This window comes from Prionailurus viverrinus, chromosome E2 (genome assembly GCF_022837055.1).
Source record: "Prionailurus viverrinus isolate Anna chromosome E2, UM_Priviv_1.0, whole genome shotgun sequence".
In the NCBI taxonomy this organism is placed as follows: Eukaryota; Metazoa; Chordata; class Mammalia; order Carnivora; family Felidae; genus Prionailurus; species Prionailurus viverrinus.
In genome coordinates, this window is record NC_062575.1 from 42838592 (window position 1) to 42855831 (window position 17240).

General features: G+C 42.0%; 1 protein-coding gene and 1 non-coding gene across 6 annotated transcripts in view; one reads left to right on the forward strand and one right to left on the reverse strand.

Moving 5' to 3' along the window:
• Positions 1 to 17240, forward strand: part of WDR88 (WD repeat domain 88) — a 47007-nt gene that overhangs the window by 3977 nt on the left and 25790 nt on the right. For all 5 annotated transcript variants that reach the window (XM_047835004.1, XM_047835007.1, XM_047835006.1 and 2 more), the window contains 2 exons: positions 11316 to 11426; positions 16853 to 16941. In XM_047835004.1, coding sequence (XP_047690960.1) covers positions 11316 to 11426; positions 16853 to 16941 — 200 coding nt within the window. The remainder of the gene's footprint in view (positions 1 to 11315; positions 11427 to 16852; positions 16942 to 17240) is intronic.
• LOC125153853 (U6 spliceosomal RNA) lies at positions 5693 to 5799 on the reverse strand. The gene has a single exon (XR_007147595.1). It is a non-coding gene; the product is annotated as a U6 spliceosomal RNA (small nuclear RNA).

Genomic DNA, 17240 nt, shown 5'->3' on the forward strand with positions numbered 1-17240 from the left:
GTCAGTACTCATTTATTTAAAAGCACATACACAGGGGAGTCTGGGTGGCTCAGTCCATTGAGAGTCTGACTCTTGATTTAGGCTCAGGTCATGATCCCAGGGTTGTGGGATCCAGCCAGGCATCTAACTCCGAGCTGAGTGTGGAGCCTGCTTGGGATTCTCTCTCTCTCTCTCTCTCTCTCTCTCTCTCTCTCTCTCTCTCTCTCTCTCTCTTCCTCTGCCCCTCTACCCCACTCACTCTCTCTCTCTAAAATAAAAAATAAATACAAGTAAATCTATATGAATATAATAAATACATGTTATATATATCACACACTTTATTCTTTAGAGCAGTTTTAGGTTCAAAGCAAAACTGAGAAGATACAAAGATTTCTTGTATATCCCTTCTCATTATCAACATGCCCCACTAAATGAAATATTTAAAACCATTAATGATCCTCAATGATACCCAAAGTCCACAGTTTACCTTACAGTTCACTCTGGGAGTTGTACGCTGTATGGGTTTGGAAAAATGTATAATGACATATGTAGTCATTATGTACATTATGTACGTACAGAGTAGTCGCACTGCCTTACAAATCCTCTGTGCTCTGCCTGTTATCCCTCCAAACCTCCCCACCCCTGGCAAGCACTTTTCCAGAATGTCATATATGTGGATGCAGACAGTCTTTTCAGACTGGCTTCTTTCACTTAGTAATGTGAACTTAAGTTTCCTGATTTTCTTTTCTTTCTTTCTTTTTTTTTTTTCCCACGGCTTGCATGTCTTTTCATGGCTTGGTAGCTTGTTTCTTTTTTAGCGCTGAAATAATACTCCATTATTTGGATGTACCATAGTTTATTTGTCCATTCACCTATCAAAGGACATCTTTAGGTTTTTCAAGGTTACTTCCAAGTTTTGGCAGTCATGGATAAAGCTGTTGAAACATCTATGTGCAGGTTTTTGTGTGGACATGAGTTTTTAAACTTCTTTGGATAAATATCAAGGAGTATGATTGCTGGATTGTATGTTAAGAGTATGTTTAGTTTTAGAAGACACTGTCAAACTGTCTTCAAAAGTGGCTGTACCATTTTGCATTCCCACCAACAATGAATGAGAGTTCCTGTTTCTCCACATCTTTGCCAACATTTGGTATTGTCAGTGTTACAGATTTTGGCCATTATGTGTGCAGTGGTAACTTGTTGTTTTAATTTGCAACCCCCTGATCACATATGATGTGGAACATCTTTTCACATGCTTATTTGCCACCTGTGTGTATATCTTTTTTAGTGAGGTGTCTGTTAAGGTTTTTGGCTCATTTTTTAATTGGGTTCTTTATTTTCTTATTAAGCTTTGACAATTTTGGATGATAGTCCTTTATTGGATGTGTCTTTTGCAAATGTTTTCTCCCACTCTACGGTTTGTCTTCTCATTCTCTTGACATTGTCTTTCATAGAGCAGAAGTTTCAAATTTTTATGAAGTCCAGCTCATCAATTATTACTTTCATGGATTGTACCTTTGGCATTGTTCCTAAAGAGTCATTGCCATACTCAAGACCACTTAGATCTTCTCCTATGTTATTCTCTAAGAGGTTTATAAATTTGCATTTTACATTTAGGTCTGTGATGCATTTTGAGTTTTTGTGAAGGATGTAAGGTGGATATTTAGATTTATTTTATTTTATTTTTTTGCATGTGGATATCCAGTTTTTCCAACACCGTTTGTGGAAATTCTGTCATTTCTCCATTATATTAAATTTGCTCCTTTATCAAAGAGCAGTTGGTTTTATTTATGTGGATCTATTTCTGGGCTCTCTAGGCTTCGATCTATTTCTCTCTTCTTTCACCAATACTACACTGTCTTGATTATTGTATCTTTAGATGTAAGTCTTGAAGTTGGGTAGTGTCAGTATTCTAACCTTTGTTTTCCCAAATCTTTTGCCTCTCCATATAAACTGTATAATCATTTTGTCTGTATCCACAAAATAACTTGCTGGGATTTTGATTGGGACTGCATTGAATCCATAGACCAAGTTGGGAAGAACTGACCTCTTGACACTATTGATTCTTCCTATCCATGAACATGGAATATATCTCCATTTATTTAGTTCTTTGATTTTGCTCATCAGAGTTTTGTAGTTTTCCTCGTAGAGCTCTTGTACATATTTTGTTAGATATATACCTAACTATTTAATTTTGGGGGGTGCTAATGTAAATAATACCATGTATTTAATTTAAAATTCCACTTGTTCATTTCTGTTACGGCAAAAAGTGATTGAATGATCTGCTAAAACTGCTATTTAATTCTAGGAGTTTTTGTTGATTCCTTTGGATTTTCTACATAAGTGATAATGTCATTTGTGCATTAAGACAGTTTTGTTTCTTTCTTCCCAATCTTATACCTCTTATTTCCTTTTCTTGACTTATCGCATGAGCTAGAACTTCTGGTACAATGTTGAAAAGAAGTGTTGAGAGGAGTCTTTGCCTCATACCTGATCTTAGTGGATACGCTGAGTTTCTTACCATTAAGTATGATGTTAGCTGTATGTTTTTTTGTTTTGTTTCATTTATTTTTTGAGAGAGAAAGCATGAGCAGGGGAGGGTAGAGAGAGAGGGGAGACAGAGGATCTGAAGTGGGCTCTGTGCTGACAGCAGCGAACCTGATGTGGGGATTGAACTCATGAACTGTGAGATCATGACCTGAGTCAAAGTCAGAAGCTCAACTGACTGAGCCACTCAGGTGCCCCAACTATAAGTTTTTGTAGATCGTGTTTGGCAAGTTGAGAAGTTCCCCTCTATTTCTAATTTGCTGAGAGTTTTTAAAATCATAAGTGGCTATTGGGTTTTGGCAAATACTTTTTCTGCACCTATTGATAAAATCATGTGATTTTTCTTTTTTATCTTATTGATGTGATGAGTTACATTAATTGATTTTTGAATATTGAAGTAGTCTTGCATACCTGGGATGAATCCCACTTGGTTATGATGCATAATTCTTTCTATACACTGTTGGATTTCATTTGCTAATATTTGTTGAGGATTTTTGCATCTATGTCCATGAGAGATATTGGTCATTAATTTTCTTATAATGTCATTACCTGGTTGTGGTATTAGGGTAATAGTAGCCTCACAGAATGAGTTAGGAGGTATTCCTTCTGCTTCTATCCTCTGAAAGAGATTATAGAGAATTGGTATAATTTTTCCTTAAAGGTTTGGTAGAATTCACCAGTGAACCCATATGGGCCTGCAACTTTCTGTTTTGGAAGGTAATTAGTCACTATTTCAATTTCTTTATTAGATAAAAAGCTATTCAAACTGTCTATTTTTTTCTTGTGTGACTTTTGGCAAATCGTGTCTTTTAAGGAATTAGTCCATTTCATTTCAAACTTGAATTTAGTCCGTTTCATTTCCGGTGATTAAATTTGTAGAAATAGTTTTTCATAGTATTCCTTGATTATCTTTTTAACATGCGTAGGATCTAGCTTTCATTTCTGATATTCGTATTGTGTTATCTCTTTTCTTTTTCTTGGTCAGCCTGGATAGAGGCTTATCTTTTTTAAAGAACAGTTTTTGGGTTCATTGATTTTTATCAGTTTGCTGCTTTTGATTTCATTGATTTATGCTCTAATTCTTATTGTTTCTTTTCTTCTGCTTACTTTGGATTTAATTTGCTCTTCTTTTTCTATTTTCCTAAGGTGCAGGTTTAGATGATTGATTTTAGATCTTTCTTCTTTTTTAATATGTGCATTCAACGTTATAAATATCCCTCTAAGTTCTTCTTTCACTGCATCCCACAAATTTTGACAAGTCATGTTTTAATTTTGTTTGGCTTAAAATATTTAAAAACCTCTCTTGAGGTTTCTTCTTTGGCCCATGTGTTATTTAGAAGTGTGTTGTTTAGTCTCCATGTATTTTGGTATTTTCAATCATCTTTCTGTTATTTATTTCCAATTTAATTCCATTGTGTTCTGAGAGCAGACATTGTGTGATTTCTGTTTTTATTTTTAATTTGTTAAAGTGTGTTTTATGGCCTAGAATGTGGTCTACCTTGGTAAATGTTTCTTATGAAGCTGAGAGGAATGTCTATCCTGCTGTTGTTGGATGAAGTCATCTGTAGATCTCCATTATATCCAGTTGACTGGTGGTTGCGTTGAGTTCCGTTGTGTCCTTGTTCGTTTTCTGCCTGCTGGATCTGTTCCTTTCTGAGTCAGTGTTGAAGTCTGCAAGTATGATAGTGGACTCATCTGTTTCTCTTTGCAATTTTATAGCTTTTGTCTCACATAGTTTGATGCTCTGGTGTTAGGCACGTACATGTTAAGGATTACTGTATCTTCTTGGAGAATTGACCCCTTTATTATGCAATGCCTCTTTTTATCCCTGATAACTTTTCCTCACTGTGAAGTCTGCTCCGTCTGAAAATAATGTAGTTACTTTTGCTTTCTTTTGATTAGTGTTAGTATGGTCTATTTTCCTCCATCCATTTACTTTTAATCTGTATTTGTCTTTATATCTGAAGTAGGTTTCTTTCTTTTTTTTAATATGAAATTTATTGTCAAATTGGTTTACATACAACACCCAGTACTCATCCCAACTGGTGCCCTCAATACCCCTCACCCATCCTTCCCTCCCTCCCACCCCCCATACACCCTCAGTTTGTTCTCAGTTTTTAAGAGTCTCTTACATTTTGGCTCCCTCCCTCTCTAACCATTTTTTTTCCTTCCCCTCCCCCATGGTTTCTGTTAAGTTTCTCAGGATCCACATAGGAGTGAAAACATATGGTATCTGTCTTTCTCTGCCTGACTTATTTCACTTAGCATAACACTCTCCAGTTCCATCCACGTTGCGACAAAAGGCCAGATTTCATTCTTTCTCATTGCCAAGTAGTATTCCATTGTATATATAAACCACATCTTCTTTATCCATACATCAGCTGATGGACATTTAAGCTCTTTCCATTATTTGGCTGTTGTTGAAAGTGCTGCTATAAACATTGGGGTACAAGTGCCCCTATGCATCAGCACTCTTGTATCCCTTGGGTCAATTCGTAGCAGTGCTCTTGCTGGGTCATAGGTTAGATCTATTTTTAATTTTTTGAGGAACCTCCACACTGTTTTCCAGAGCAGCTGCACCAGTTTGCATTCCCACCAACAGTGCAAGAGGGTTCCCGTTTCTCCACATCCTCGCCAGCATCTATAGTCTCCTAATTTGTTCATTTTAGCCACTCTAACTGGCATGAGATGGTATCTGAGTGTGGTTTTGATTTGTATTTCCTTGATGAGCGACGTTGAGCATCTTTTCATGTGCCTGTTGGCCATCTGGATGTCTTCTTTGGAGAAGTGTCTATTCATGTTTTCTGCCCATTTCTTCACTGGATTATTTGTTTTTCGGGTGTGGAGTTTGGTGTGTTCTTTATAGATTTTGGATACTAGCCCTTTGTCTGATGTGTCATTTGCAAATATCTTTTCCCATTCCATTGGTTGCCTTTTAGTTTTGTTGATTGTTTCCTTTGCAGTGCAGAAGCTTTTTATCTTCATGAGGTCCCAATAGTTCATTTTTGCTTTTAATTCCCTTGCCTTTGGGGATGTGTCAAGTAAGAAATTGCTGCGGCTGAGGTCAGGGAGGTTTTTTTCCTGCTTTCTCCTCTAGGGTTTTGATCGTTTCCTGTCTCACATTCAGGTCCTTTGTCCATTTTGAGTTTATTTTTGTGAATGGTGTAAAAATATGGAACGCTTCACGAATTTGCATGTCATCCTTGCGCAGGGACCATGCTAATCTTCTCTGTATCGTTCCAATTTTAGTATATGTGTTGCCGAAGCAAGCACTGAAGTAGGTTTCTTGTAGACAGCATATTGCTGGGTCCTGTTTTTTCATCCACTCTGATAATCTCTGTCTTTTAATTGGTGTATTGATAGTGATAATCCAAGTGATTATTGATATACTTGGATTGATACCTACAATATTTGTTATTGTTTTCTATTTATTGCCCCTGGTTTTTGTTCCTATTTTTGTCTTCCACTCTTCTACCTTTGTGTGTGTGTGTGTGTGTGTGTGTGTGTGTGTGTGTGTTGTTTAAAGATTTTATTTTTAATTAATCTCTACACCCAATGTGGAGCTCAAACTCACAACCCCAAGCTGAAGAGTCACATGCTCTACTGACTGAGCCAGCCAGGTACCCCACCTTTTGTGGTTTTAGTTGAGCATTTTATGTGATTCCATTTTCTCTCCTTTCTTAGCATATCAGATGTATCTCTTTTTTTGTTGTTGTTGCTTTTTTTAGTGGTTGCCCAAGAATTTGTGATATACATTTACAGTTAATCCAAGTTCACTTTCTTTCTTTTTTTTTTTTTTAAATTTTTTTTTTTCAACGTTTATTTATTTTTGGGACAGAGAGAGACAGAGCATGAACGGGGGAGGGGCAGAGAGAGAGGGAGACACAGAATGGGAAACAGGCTCCAGGCTCTGAGCCATCAGCCCAGAGCCCGACGCGGGGCTCGAACTCACGGACCGCGAGATCGTGACCTGGCTGAAGTCGGACGCTTAACCGACTGTGCCACCCAGGCGCCCCCAAGTTCACTTTCAAATAACACTATACCACTTCATGGGTAGCATCAGTAATTTAAAGTAACAGAATATTTCTAATCCCTCCCTCATGTCCATTGTATCATTGCTGTCATTCATTATATATAATATATAATATTGTATAATTATAGTTATATGTTAATTATATAATATATTGTTGCTATTATAATATATAATATATATAAGTTATTCTATATAATACGTTCTTACTATTATTATTTTGAACAAGCTGTTATCTGTTAGATCAATTAAGAATAAGAACAAGGTTTTTGTTTTACCTTCACTTATTCCTTGTTCGGTGCTCTCCTTGCTTTATGTAGATCCGAGTTTCTGACCTATATCATTTTCTTCTCTCTAAAGAAGTTTTAACATTTTGGGGTGCCTGGGTGGCTCAGCTGGTTGAGTGTCTGACTTCGGCTCAGGTCATGATCTTGCGGCTCATGAGTCTGAGCCCAGTGTTGGGCTCTGTGCTGACAGCTCGGAGCCTGGAGTCTGCTTCAGATTCTGTCTCTGTCTTTCTCTTTGCTCCTCCCCTGCTCGCACACTGTCTTTCTCTCTCTCTCAAATATAAATAAACATTAAAAAAATTAAAAAAAAAAAGAACTTTTAAGACATCTTTCAAGGCAGGTCTACTGGTAAAAATTTCCTCAATTTTTGTTTGTCTGAGAAAGTATTTGTCCTTCACTTTTGAAGGATAATTTTGCAGGATACAAATTTCTAGGTTGGTGGGTTTTTTTCCCTCCTAATACCTTAAATATTTCACTTTAGTCTCTTCTTGCTCACATGGTTTCTAAGAAGTTGGATGTAATTCTTATCTTTGCTCCTTTACAGGCAAGGCATTGTTTTCCTCTACCTTCTTTTGGGATTTTCCTTTTATCTTTGATTTTCTATAGCTTTAAAATGATATACCTAAGTGTAGATTTATTATTATTGTTGTTGTTATTATTATTTTGTATTTATCCTGTTTGGTATTCTTGGAGTTTCCTGGATCTGTGGTCTGGCATTTGAAATTAATTTTGGGGAAATTCTCAATCATTGTTTTTTCAAACATTTCTCTTGCTTTCTCTCTTCTCTTTCTGGTATTTTCGTTATGCATATATTACAGCTTCGTAGTTGTCCCATGGTTCCTTGATATTCTGTTCTGTTTCTTTAAGTCTTTTTTTGTTTGTTTGTTTTCTGTTTGCTTTTCAGATTTGGAGGTTTCTATTGATATATCCTCAAGCTCAGAGATTCTTTCCTCAGCCATGTCTAGTCTGATAATGAACACATCAAAGATATTCTTCATCTGTTACAGTGTTTTTGATCTGTAACATTTCTTTTTGGTTCTTTGTTTGAATTTCCATCTCTCTGCTTACACTGTGTACCATCCACTACGTTCATTAGAGCCCTCAGCACATTAGCCACAGGTGTTTTAAATTCCCAGTCTGATAATTCCAACATCCTCCTCATATCTGGGTCTGGTTGTGTTGTTATGCTTGTGCTGTCTCTTCAAGCTTTGTTTGCTGCCTTGTAGGATTATACTTTTTTTTTTTCTTGATAGCCAGACATGATGTACTGGGTTAAAGGAACAGATGAAAAGAAGTCTATAGTGGTGTGATGCTAAGGTGTCAGGAGAGGGGGAGAAGTCTACAGTCCTATGACTAGGTCTCAGTCTTGTAGTGGGCCTGTGCCCACTTTGAACTTCACACGTGAACTTCACACGTGTTTTTCAGTCTGCACCCCTCCCCGCCCTCCACCCTTAGTGAGGTGGGGTTGGATGGCTAGAGGGGCCCGCTGGGTGTTTGCCTTCTCCCATGTGGAAGACTAGAGCTGGTCGGGGTTGGGGACTTCCCTTCCCCCAGGTCTGTGCGGCTCTGATAAAATCCCAGCGGGTCAGGCTCTGGTTAAGTAGTTTCTCCTGACAAGCAGAGCTTGTTGAGAAGAACAAAATGCTGTGGAATATTTCAATATGATTCCTTTCCCCTCCTCCCCTCCTCCCCCAGCCAGAAGCACGAGGGGATTTTCCTCTTATAGTCATTGTGAGGACCAGGCGCTAGGGGAGACATTTACTAACATAGATGTGAGGGTCCCTCACCACTGGGTCCCCCTGGAGTGTTCAACTCTCTAAGTTGTCCACACGGAGTCTCCAGCACTTTGTCAGTTATAAGTCAGGTTTCCCTGTCCTGGGACTCGTTTCCATGGAGGTTGCTGCCCTTGGATTTCTGCTCTGTAACTTGGGATTCTTTGTATTGGCCTCTGTCTCTCCAGTTTTGGGAGCAGCAGTCCGCTCTGTGACCTCACTTGTCTGAGAAATGTAGGAAGAGTTGTTGATTTTTCAGTTTGCTTGGGTTTTAATTTGTTGTGAGGATGACGTGGTGGCTTCCCAGCTCATTACATGGCAGACCAGAAATGAGAAGTCTTCATTCCTTTTGTACTGCCTAGTAATATTTCATTATGTGAATATGCCTCATTTTATCTGTTCATCAGTGGATGGATATTCGAATTATGTCCATTTTTTTATCATTATGAATGATACTGCTGTGAGTACTCATGTTCAACTATTTGTGTGGGCATACGTTTTCTTTCTTTTTTTAAAATGTTTATTTTTACGAGAGACTGAGCGCAAGTGGGGGAGGGGCAGAGAGAGAGGGAGACACAGAATCGGAAGCAGGCTCCAGCCTCTGAGCTGTCAGCACAGAACCCGAGGCAGGGCTCGAACTCATGGACCATGAGATCATGACCTGAGCCGAAATCAAGAGTCAGACGCCTAGCCGACTGAGCCTGTTGGGTGCCCCAACGCATATGTTTTAACTTTTTAAAGAGTTACTGAACTATATTCCAAAGGAGCGCACCATTATACATCCCCGCCAGCCATGTGTGAGAGTTCAGAGTTCTCTACATTCTTGCCAACACTTGTTATTACCTGATTTTTGAGCACATTCCCATGTACTGGAGCTCATTGACATGTCTTCTTTGGAGAAACGCCTATTCAGATCTTCTGCCTATTTTTAAATTGGGTTGTTTGTGTTTTTATTGTTGAGTTTTAAGGGTTCTTTATGTATTATGTATATATGATTTGTATGATTTCCATCGCGTGGATTGGTTTTTTTGCCTTCCTGATGGTGTCCTTTGAAGCGCAAGAATTTTTAATTTTGATAATGTCCACTTTACCTTGTCATTGTTGCTGCTGCCTGTGCTTGTGGTATTGTAGCTAAAGAACCACTGCCTAATGCAAGTTCGGAAGATGTGCAACTATGTTTTTTTCTAAGAGCCTGTGGCTTTAGTTCTCACATTTAGAACTCTGATCTATTTTGAGTTCATTTTTATATATGGCATGAGGCAATGGTCCAACTTTGTTCTTTTGCAGGTGGATGTTATTTGTGTCTGCATGATCTGTTGAAAAGACTAATCTTTCCATTTTTAATTATTTAGCACTCTTGTTGAGGAAGCAATTGACCTAAAATATGAGGGATTATTTCTGGGTTCTCAGTTCAGTTCTATCGACCTATATGTCTGTTGTTATGTCAGTTCTACAGTGTCTTGATAACGGTCACTTTTTGTAGGTACTGAGTTTTTAAAGTGGGAATTGTGAGTACTCAAGCTTTGTTCTTTTTCAAGATTATGTAGGCTGTTTTGCTTTGCTTGAGTATCCATATAAGTTTGAGGATCAGCTTGTGAATTTTGGAAAAAAAAATTCAGCTGGAATTTTGACAGCATAGTGCTGAATCTGTAGATCATTTTGGAAGGTATTTTCATCTTAACAATAGACAGCTAACAGCTAATCCATGAGTGTAGAATGATTTTTCATGTATTTGGGTCTGCTCTGATTTCTTTCAACAATTCTTTGTGATTTCCAAAGTATAAGTTTTATAACAATAGTAAGCTAATAGCTAATCCATGAATATGGGATGCTTTTCCATGTATTTGGGTCTACTAGGACTTATTTCAATAATGCTTTGTGATTTTCAAAGTATACGTTTTATACTTTTTTGTTAAATTTATTCCTGTTTTGATGCCTTTATAAATGGATTTTTTTCTACAGTATGGAGGTTCCTCAAAAAATTAAAAATAGAACTACCCTATGACCTAGCAATTACACTACTAGGAACTTATCCAAAGAATATAAAAATGCTTATTTGAAGGGGCACATGTACCCCAATGTTTATAGCAGTGCTATTAACAATAGCCAAATTATGGAAAGAGCCCAAATGTCCACTGAATGATGAATGGATAAAGAAGATGTGGTACATATATACAATGGAATACTACTCCGTGATGAGAAAGAATGAAATCTTGTCATTTGCAACAATGTGGATGGAACTGGAGGGTGTTATGCTAAGCGAAATAGGTCAGTCAGAGAAAGACAGCTATGCTATGGTTTCACTCATGTGGAATTCGAGAAACTCAACAGATGAACATAGGGGAAGGGAATGAAAAACAGAGATGGAGGCAAACCATAAGAGACTCGTAAATACAGAGAACAAACAGGATTCCTGGAGTGGGGTGGGTTAAATGGGTGATGGGAATTAAGGAGGGCACTTTTTGAGGTGAACACTGGGTAGTATATGTAAGAGATGAATCATGGGGTTCTACTTCTGAAGCCAAGACTACACTGTATGTTAACTAACTTGAACATAAATTTTTTTAAAAAGAATTTCTTTTCTTAGGGTTTTTTCCCCCCAGATTGTTCACTGTGAGTGTATAGAAAAACAATTGACTCTTTGATGTTGATCTTGTATTTTGTAACTTGCTGAACTCATTCAATCTATCCTTTTTTCAGATCCCATTTAAAATTATGAAGGGACACAGTCACATTGTGAGTTCCTGTAACTTCTGTGTGGATGACACAAAGCTCCTCAGTGGCTCCTATGACTGCACTGTGAAGCTGTGGGTAGGTGGCCTGGCATTAGGTGGGATGAAAATATCCCATAAGCTTTCCCATATCTTGTGGAGAGATCGCCAATACTAATTCCCAGACACTCAAGGATCCCAAAGATTTGGAAAGAACTTTCTGAGCAAAATTCAAGAAAAAGAAGCAAAGTGAGGGTTCCACCCTAGTGTCAAGCCAGTGGAGAGAGATGAGTTTATTGTAGTCAGCCTGTTGATTTGGAAGCAGGAAGAGCAGGGGGCAGGGACCACTGTGCTGGAACTCCCCACCTATTGTGGGATGGTCCCAGCGGTGCCTAGGGCTCGCCTGAGATCTCTGAGCTGTGACATCTCTTTGGGTCTCCTTCTCATTTGGAAAATTCACTTTCATCCATAGAGATGGTATGGCCAGGCTTAGGTGGTCGCAGAGGACAGAAAAGTGGCCAGGCCTGGGACCTGTCCATGAGCGGTGGTTGGAAGGGGCAGGCTGGAGCACGGATCAGTGCCCCAAGGTTCAGGAAGCAGGGGCGTGACGGTCATGTGAGGTTGCGGAGACGTGGCACTGAGAACTCTTCCAAAGCCTCTGCGCATAGCTAGTGACCCTGGGAGGGCTGTTTGGGGGCACTGCTGGCCCATCACGGGGGGTTGATGAGGGAGCAGGAATGGGAGATGACAATGGCCATTGGAACCAGGCCACAGATGACTTTGTGGCTGGGGCTTGGCCCATGGGGGAGGACAGTCCGTTCTGAGTTTTGCCGTCTCCTCTGGTTTCAGGAGTGGGAGGGGACAGAAGTAAGTCTGGGCTGATTCCTGGGTTCTGGCCTGGGTAATCAGGTGGAAGATAGCCCCTCACCCTCCAGATGACCACAGAGGTCACCTTCTGTGTCATCAGTGGGCACCAAGGCCAGGCAGATTAGGCAGGAGGGTTTGGGGATTGTCCAAGTGGTTCAGCTCTGTGACCCTGGGTGGTTACATGACCTCCGGGGCCTCCTTGAAATTTTCCAGGTCCAGCTGCATGCGGGGGCTCCCCTGGGGCCTCCCCTGCCAATTCCTGGCCCCAGCAGACATCCACTCCTCACCTCTACTCTGGCCCTTAGAAAATCCACTCTCCCAGCCCCAAATCTCTTCCTGGGAAAACTGGTTCCTCTGAGAACCTCAAACCGCTTCTCAGCCATCTGAGGTGAGATGGCGAGGGGGCTCTGCTCGTTGTCATCACCCAGGGGAGCAAGAGGGCAGCTTTCCAGGTGTGCCTCCTGCTTGGCCAGCTGCACATCTTCGCCACTTTCTTCTCGCCTTCGGCACCAGTGGAGGGAGTCACAGGAGTTTCTGTCTATTTGGGCCAAAAATCTCTTGTCTCTGAAAGAGGAAATATGCCTGTTTCTCTTGCCCCAAGATTAAAGACCACCCACTGAGATGTCTCTGGTTCCCCACAGCGGCCTGGCTGCCTAGTCCATGCTGCTGTATCTAGGATGCGGTCACTTCAGCCTGTCCGAGTGTCCTGATACCAGCCTCGCTCACGGCCTTGCCGGTTTCTGCCACTTTCTCCAGGTCGCTGCCCTCCCTCCTTTCTTCCCCCTCAGTCGCCAGTTGTGTGTCTTGGCTGTGCCATTTGACACCTCCTCCAAGAAGCCCTCTTTCCTCCTCCTGGTTCTCTTTTCCCCATCTTTGCCCTTTGGCTGCCTCCTCCTGTGGCTGTCCCTGCCCCTGCACAGCTGACATTCTTGAACCCTCCCTGGGGTAGATGACTCAGCCATTGCCCCGCACACTGCCTTCTCCCGTCGCAGTATCTTGGCCAAAATGTCCCCTTGCTTCTCCTTTCTCTTCCCACTCCCGTCACCTCCCATCTCCCATCCCTCGTCTCAGCTCCGCCCGGAACCCAAACATCTGATTTAATCTTTTGAAAGCTCCCTTCACCCTCACTGTGGACCATTGTGAATAATTTGGAAAGTCCACACCTGTAAGAAGAAGTGGGGATGAAATCACTCTCTATCCTGCACGCGACATCCCTCTAGTGTATGGGCACACCTCTTTCTAGTCATTAAGAGATAACAGCTTTGGTGTTTTTTTCACGGTACAAAGAAGAAGCGAGAGCCATCATTTCACGACTCTGGAGTTAATCGCTGTGGAAATGTTGGAGGAGTATATGTCTATTTTTTTTTCTTGTTCACACACATATATGCATGTTTATGAAATTGAGACCATAAAGAAATGCTATTTACATAACCACAATAAACTTGGGCTACGGATATTATCACATTTGCCTTATTTTTACAACTATTTCTTGGTGCCCGTTCTTTCCCAGCCATTTGAAGTCTGACCAGTATCCCTGCCTTGAATTATCTGAGTCCACAGAGGGGTTCCTGCTTCCAAATGCTAGGTGAAGAGGGAGCTTTCAATTATTTCCTTCCCATGGCCCTGACCAATGGCCCATTCATTTCAAGAAACATTCAGTACAAAACAGAGACTTTCCCACCGTCTTTGGAATTCACTAACAAAATCTGGCTTGTTTGCTATAGATCTCTTGCCAAAGGATTCCCTTCACATTTTCTAAGAGGTGCACATTTTCCAAGAGGGTTATCGGCCTGTAGTCGTTCCTCCTCTTGGCCAGAAGGTGTCACTACTGAATGCTGAAGTTGCACATGGACCCCATGGACACTGGTTCGTTCCGGTGCTGCCCTTAGCTGACCGGGGGCGCTGTGCAAACTGCAGTCCCAGGCCCCACTGTGATCATTTGCTTAGTTCTGTGTTTGTGCCAGAGCAATGCACCTGCCAGGGGGGCTGCAGCCTGGGTGTGTCCTGTCCTGGTGTGTTCCTCTTTGGATTCCTGGTGTCTCTTCCTGCCTCTGATTAGGGCCTGCTGGGTTACCCAAACACAGGCCCACTGTTTGGAACGGGGGTTGAGGGTCTGGGTCTGTGCAGAAAAGAGTTCACATAGCAGGTCTGAGACTGCTGGTGAGGCTGGCTTGGCCGGCATCTGGGAGCCGGACTGGTAAATGGTATCCTACGATCATGAAACTTCCCCCAAGTGTCAAAGAGGGCTCACTGTACCCATAAACCCCTGTTGGTGCAAGCCATGTGGTTTATGCTGAGCACTTGCTTTGCTTCTGGAGTCTGGATTTGGTGAATGCCAGAGAATCCCCCCAAAACCCTGGGCCCCAAGACTCAGGCACACCTCCCCGATAGACAACATGTCACACGTGCTGTTACAACTGGTTGCTGGAGGAATTAAGCATGCCCTGTGTGATCCACTGGGAGAGACTCTTGGAAGCTTGCGTCTGGTTCTCTCTGGACTTCACCCCATGCCCCTGTCCCTTTGCTGATTTTGCTTTGTGTCCTTTGCTGTAATCTTAGCTGTGGATATGACTATTTGTGGAGCCCTGTGAATCCTGGAGGATCACTGAACCTGGGGGTGGTCTTGGGGACCCCGGACACAGGGTCCTTTGCCCACCCCTCCCTTGCCCCAGCATGACTTGGGCTCTTCATGCAAAGTGGTTTCTGCATATCAGGAAGTATTGTCACAGGCCTGCCCTGGTTGGCCTGAAGCTCCTGAACCGTGCATCATATTTTCACCTAGCAACTCAAGACCTTTCTAGGAATTCATTATCTTACCAGTAACCTGTTTTTCAAGGGGACTTTCCACCCCTGCTTATCCCGAAAAGCTGTTGGCATCTTTCTTTTTTTTTTTTTAATTTTATTTTTTAGTTTTAAAAATTTACATCCAAATTAGTTAGCATATAGTGCAACAATGATTTCAGGAGTAGATTCCTTAATGCCCCTTACCCATTTAGCCCATCCCCCCTCCCACAACCCCTCCAGTAACCCTCTGTTTGTTCTCCATATTTAAGAGTCTCTTATGTTTTGCCCCCCTGTTTTTATATTATTTTTGTTTCCTTTCCCTTATGTTCATCTCTTTTGTCTCTTAAAGTCCTCATATGAGTGAAGTCATATGCTTTTTGTCTTTCTCTGACTAACTTCACTTAGCATAATACCCTCTAGTTCCATCCACGTAGTTGCAAATGGCAAGATTACATTCATTTTGATTGCCGAGTAATACTCCATCGTATATATATATACCACATCTTTGTCCATTCATCCATCGATGGACATTTGGGCTCTTTCCATACTTTGGCTATTGTCGATAGTGCTGCTATAAACATGGGGGTGCATGTGTCCCTTCGAAACAGCACACCTGTATCCCTTGGATAAATGCCTAGTAGTGCAATTGCTGGGTCGTAGGGTAGTTCTATTTTTAGTTTTTTGAGGAACCTCCATACTGTTTTCCAGAGTGGCTGCAACAGCTTGCATTCCCATGTTGGCACATTTCTTACTGAAAATATTTCATCTCTGCCATAATGGGCACTTTTCACTTCGGCATCCTGTTTTATTCCCCTCATGTTATCTAGTTTTTACCTGGCTTTGTTCTCATCATATTCTCTAGTTATTTTTTTAAAAAAATTTTAAATGTTTATTTATTTTTGAGAGAGAGAGAGAGAGAGAGAGAGAGAGAGAGAGAGAGAGCATGAGCAGGGGAGGGGCAGAGAGAGAGGGTGACACAGAATCCAAAGCAGGCTCCAGGCTCTGAGCTGTCAGCACAGAGTTGGATGCAGGGCTCGAACCCACGAGCAGCAAGATCATGACCTGAGCTGAAGTCGGATGCTTAACTGACTGAGCCACCCAGGTGCCCCTGTAGTTATTTTTTTTTAATCTTTATTTATTTTTGAGGGAGAGAGAGAGAGTACAGTGGGGGAGGGCAAAGAGAGGGGGACAGAGGATCTGAAACAGGCTCTACACAGACATTAGAGAGCCCCGATGCAGGGCTCGAACTCACGAGCCACGAGATCATGACCTGAGCTGAAGTTGGACGTTCAGCCAACTGAGCCACCCAGATGCCCCTATTCTCTAGTTATTAACCGTCGACATGCTAACAGTTGCTGGCGCCCCACTGCTGGCATGCTGGGATTGGTCTTAGCCGCTCCCCCGAGGTGACGGTGACCGGTACCCTGTGTGTTTAGCCTCCCCTCTCACCCACGTGGCGAACCCTTTCATGCTTAAGTCCTTGTGACCACAGTTCTGACTAGAAGAATTGCTGGGTCAAAGGATGTGAACTTCTAAAAAGTTCTTGAAAGGTCTTGCGGATTCTGCAAAGCCTCTTCGGCCAGTAGCGTTGGAGAAAATTGTCTGCAGCTCTGTCCCCAGAGTGGCCCATTGCCATCTGGTGCCTGTGCAGTTGAGGGGGAGTTTCCCAGGGATACTGTGGGTGGCAGGGTGTCCTTGCTGCTCTGGGGAAGAGGCTGGGAAGTCCTTTTGCCCTCTTGAGCAAGGTGAGGGACATAAGACCACAGGTTCTCATACTTTGCCGTTTAGACGAGCTCGGGGCTGCCCTTGAGCTCAGTTCACGACTTTCACCAACGGCTCAGTGACCTCTCTCTCCCTCTCTCCTGTTGATTTGAGGATGCTGTGGATGGCTCAGTCATTCGGGATTTTGAGCACGGGCCCAATGCTCCTGTTTTAGAGTGCAGCGTGACGGCTGACAGCAAAAGGTGACCTTTCCCTCGTCTTACACGGGTCAGGAGGAGTGAGGAGGCAGGCCAGGGACGACTTTCTGTTTTATGGGCAAATACACTCCCGTTCTCCCATATATGTCCCCATGGTTTCCATGTTTCGCTGTAAGAGTCAAGGGGATGTGACAACTCTTTGCAAATTCAAAGCGCTAAAAAGACAACAAGTATTGTGGCTAAGGCAAAGCCAGTCTGCATTCTCTTCCCGTAGTTACACCCATGAGCTGTGGATGCTGCGAGAGGTCACTGGCCATTGAGGCCCAGGCAGCATCTCACAGGGG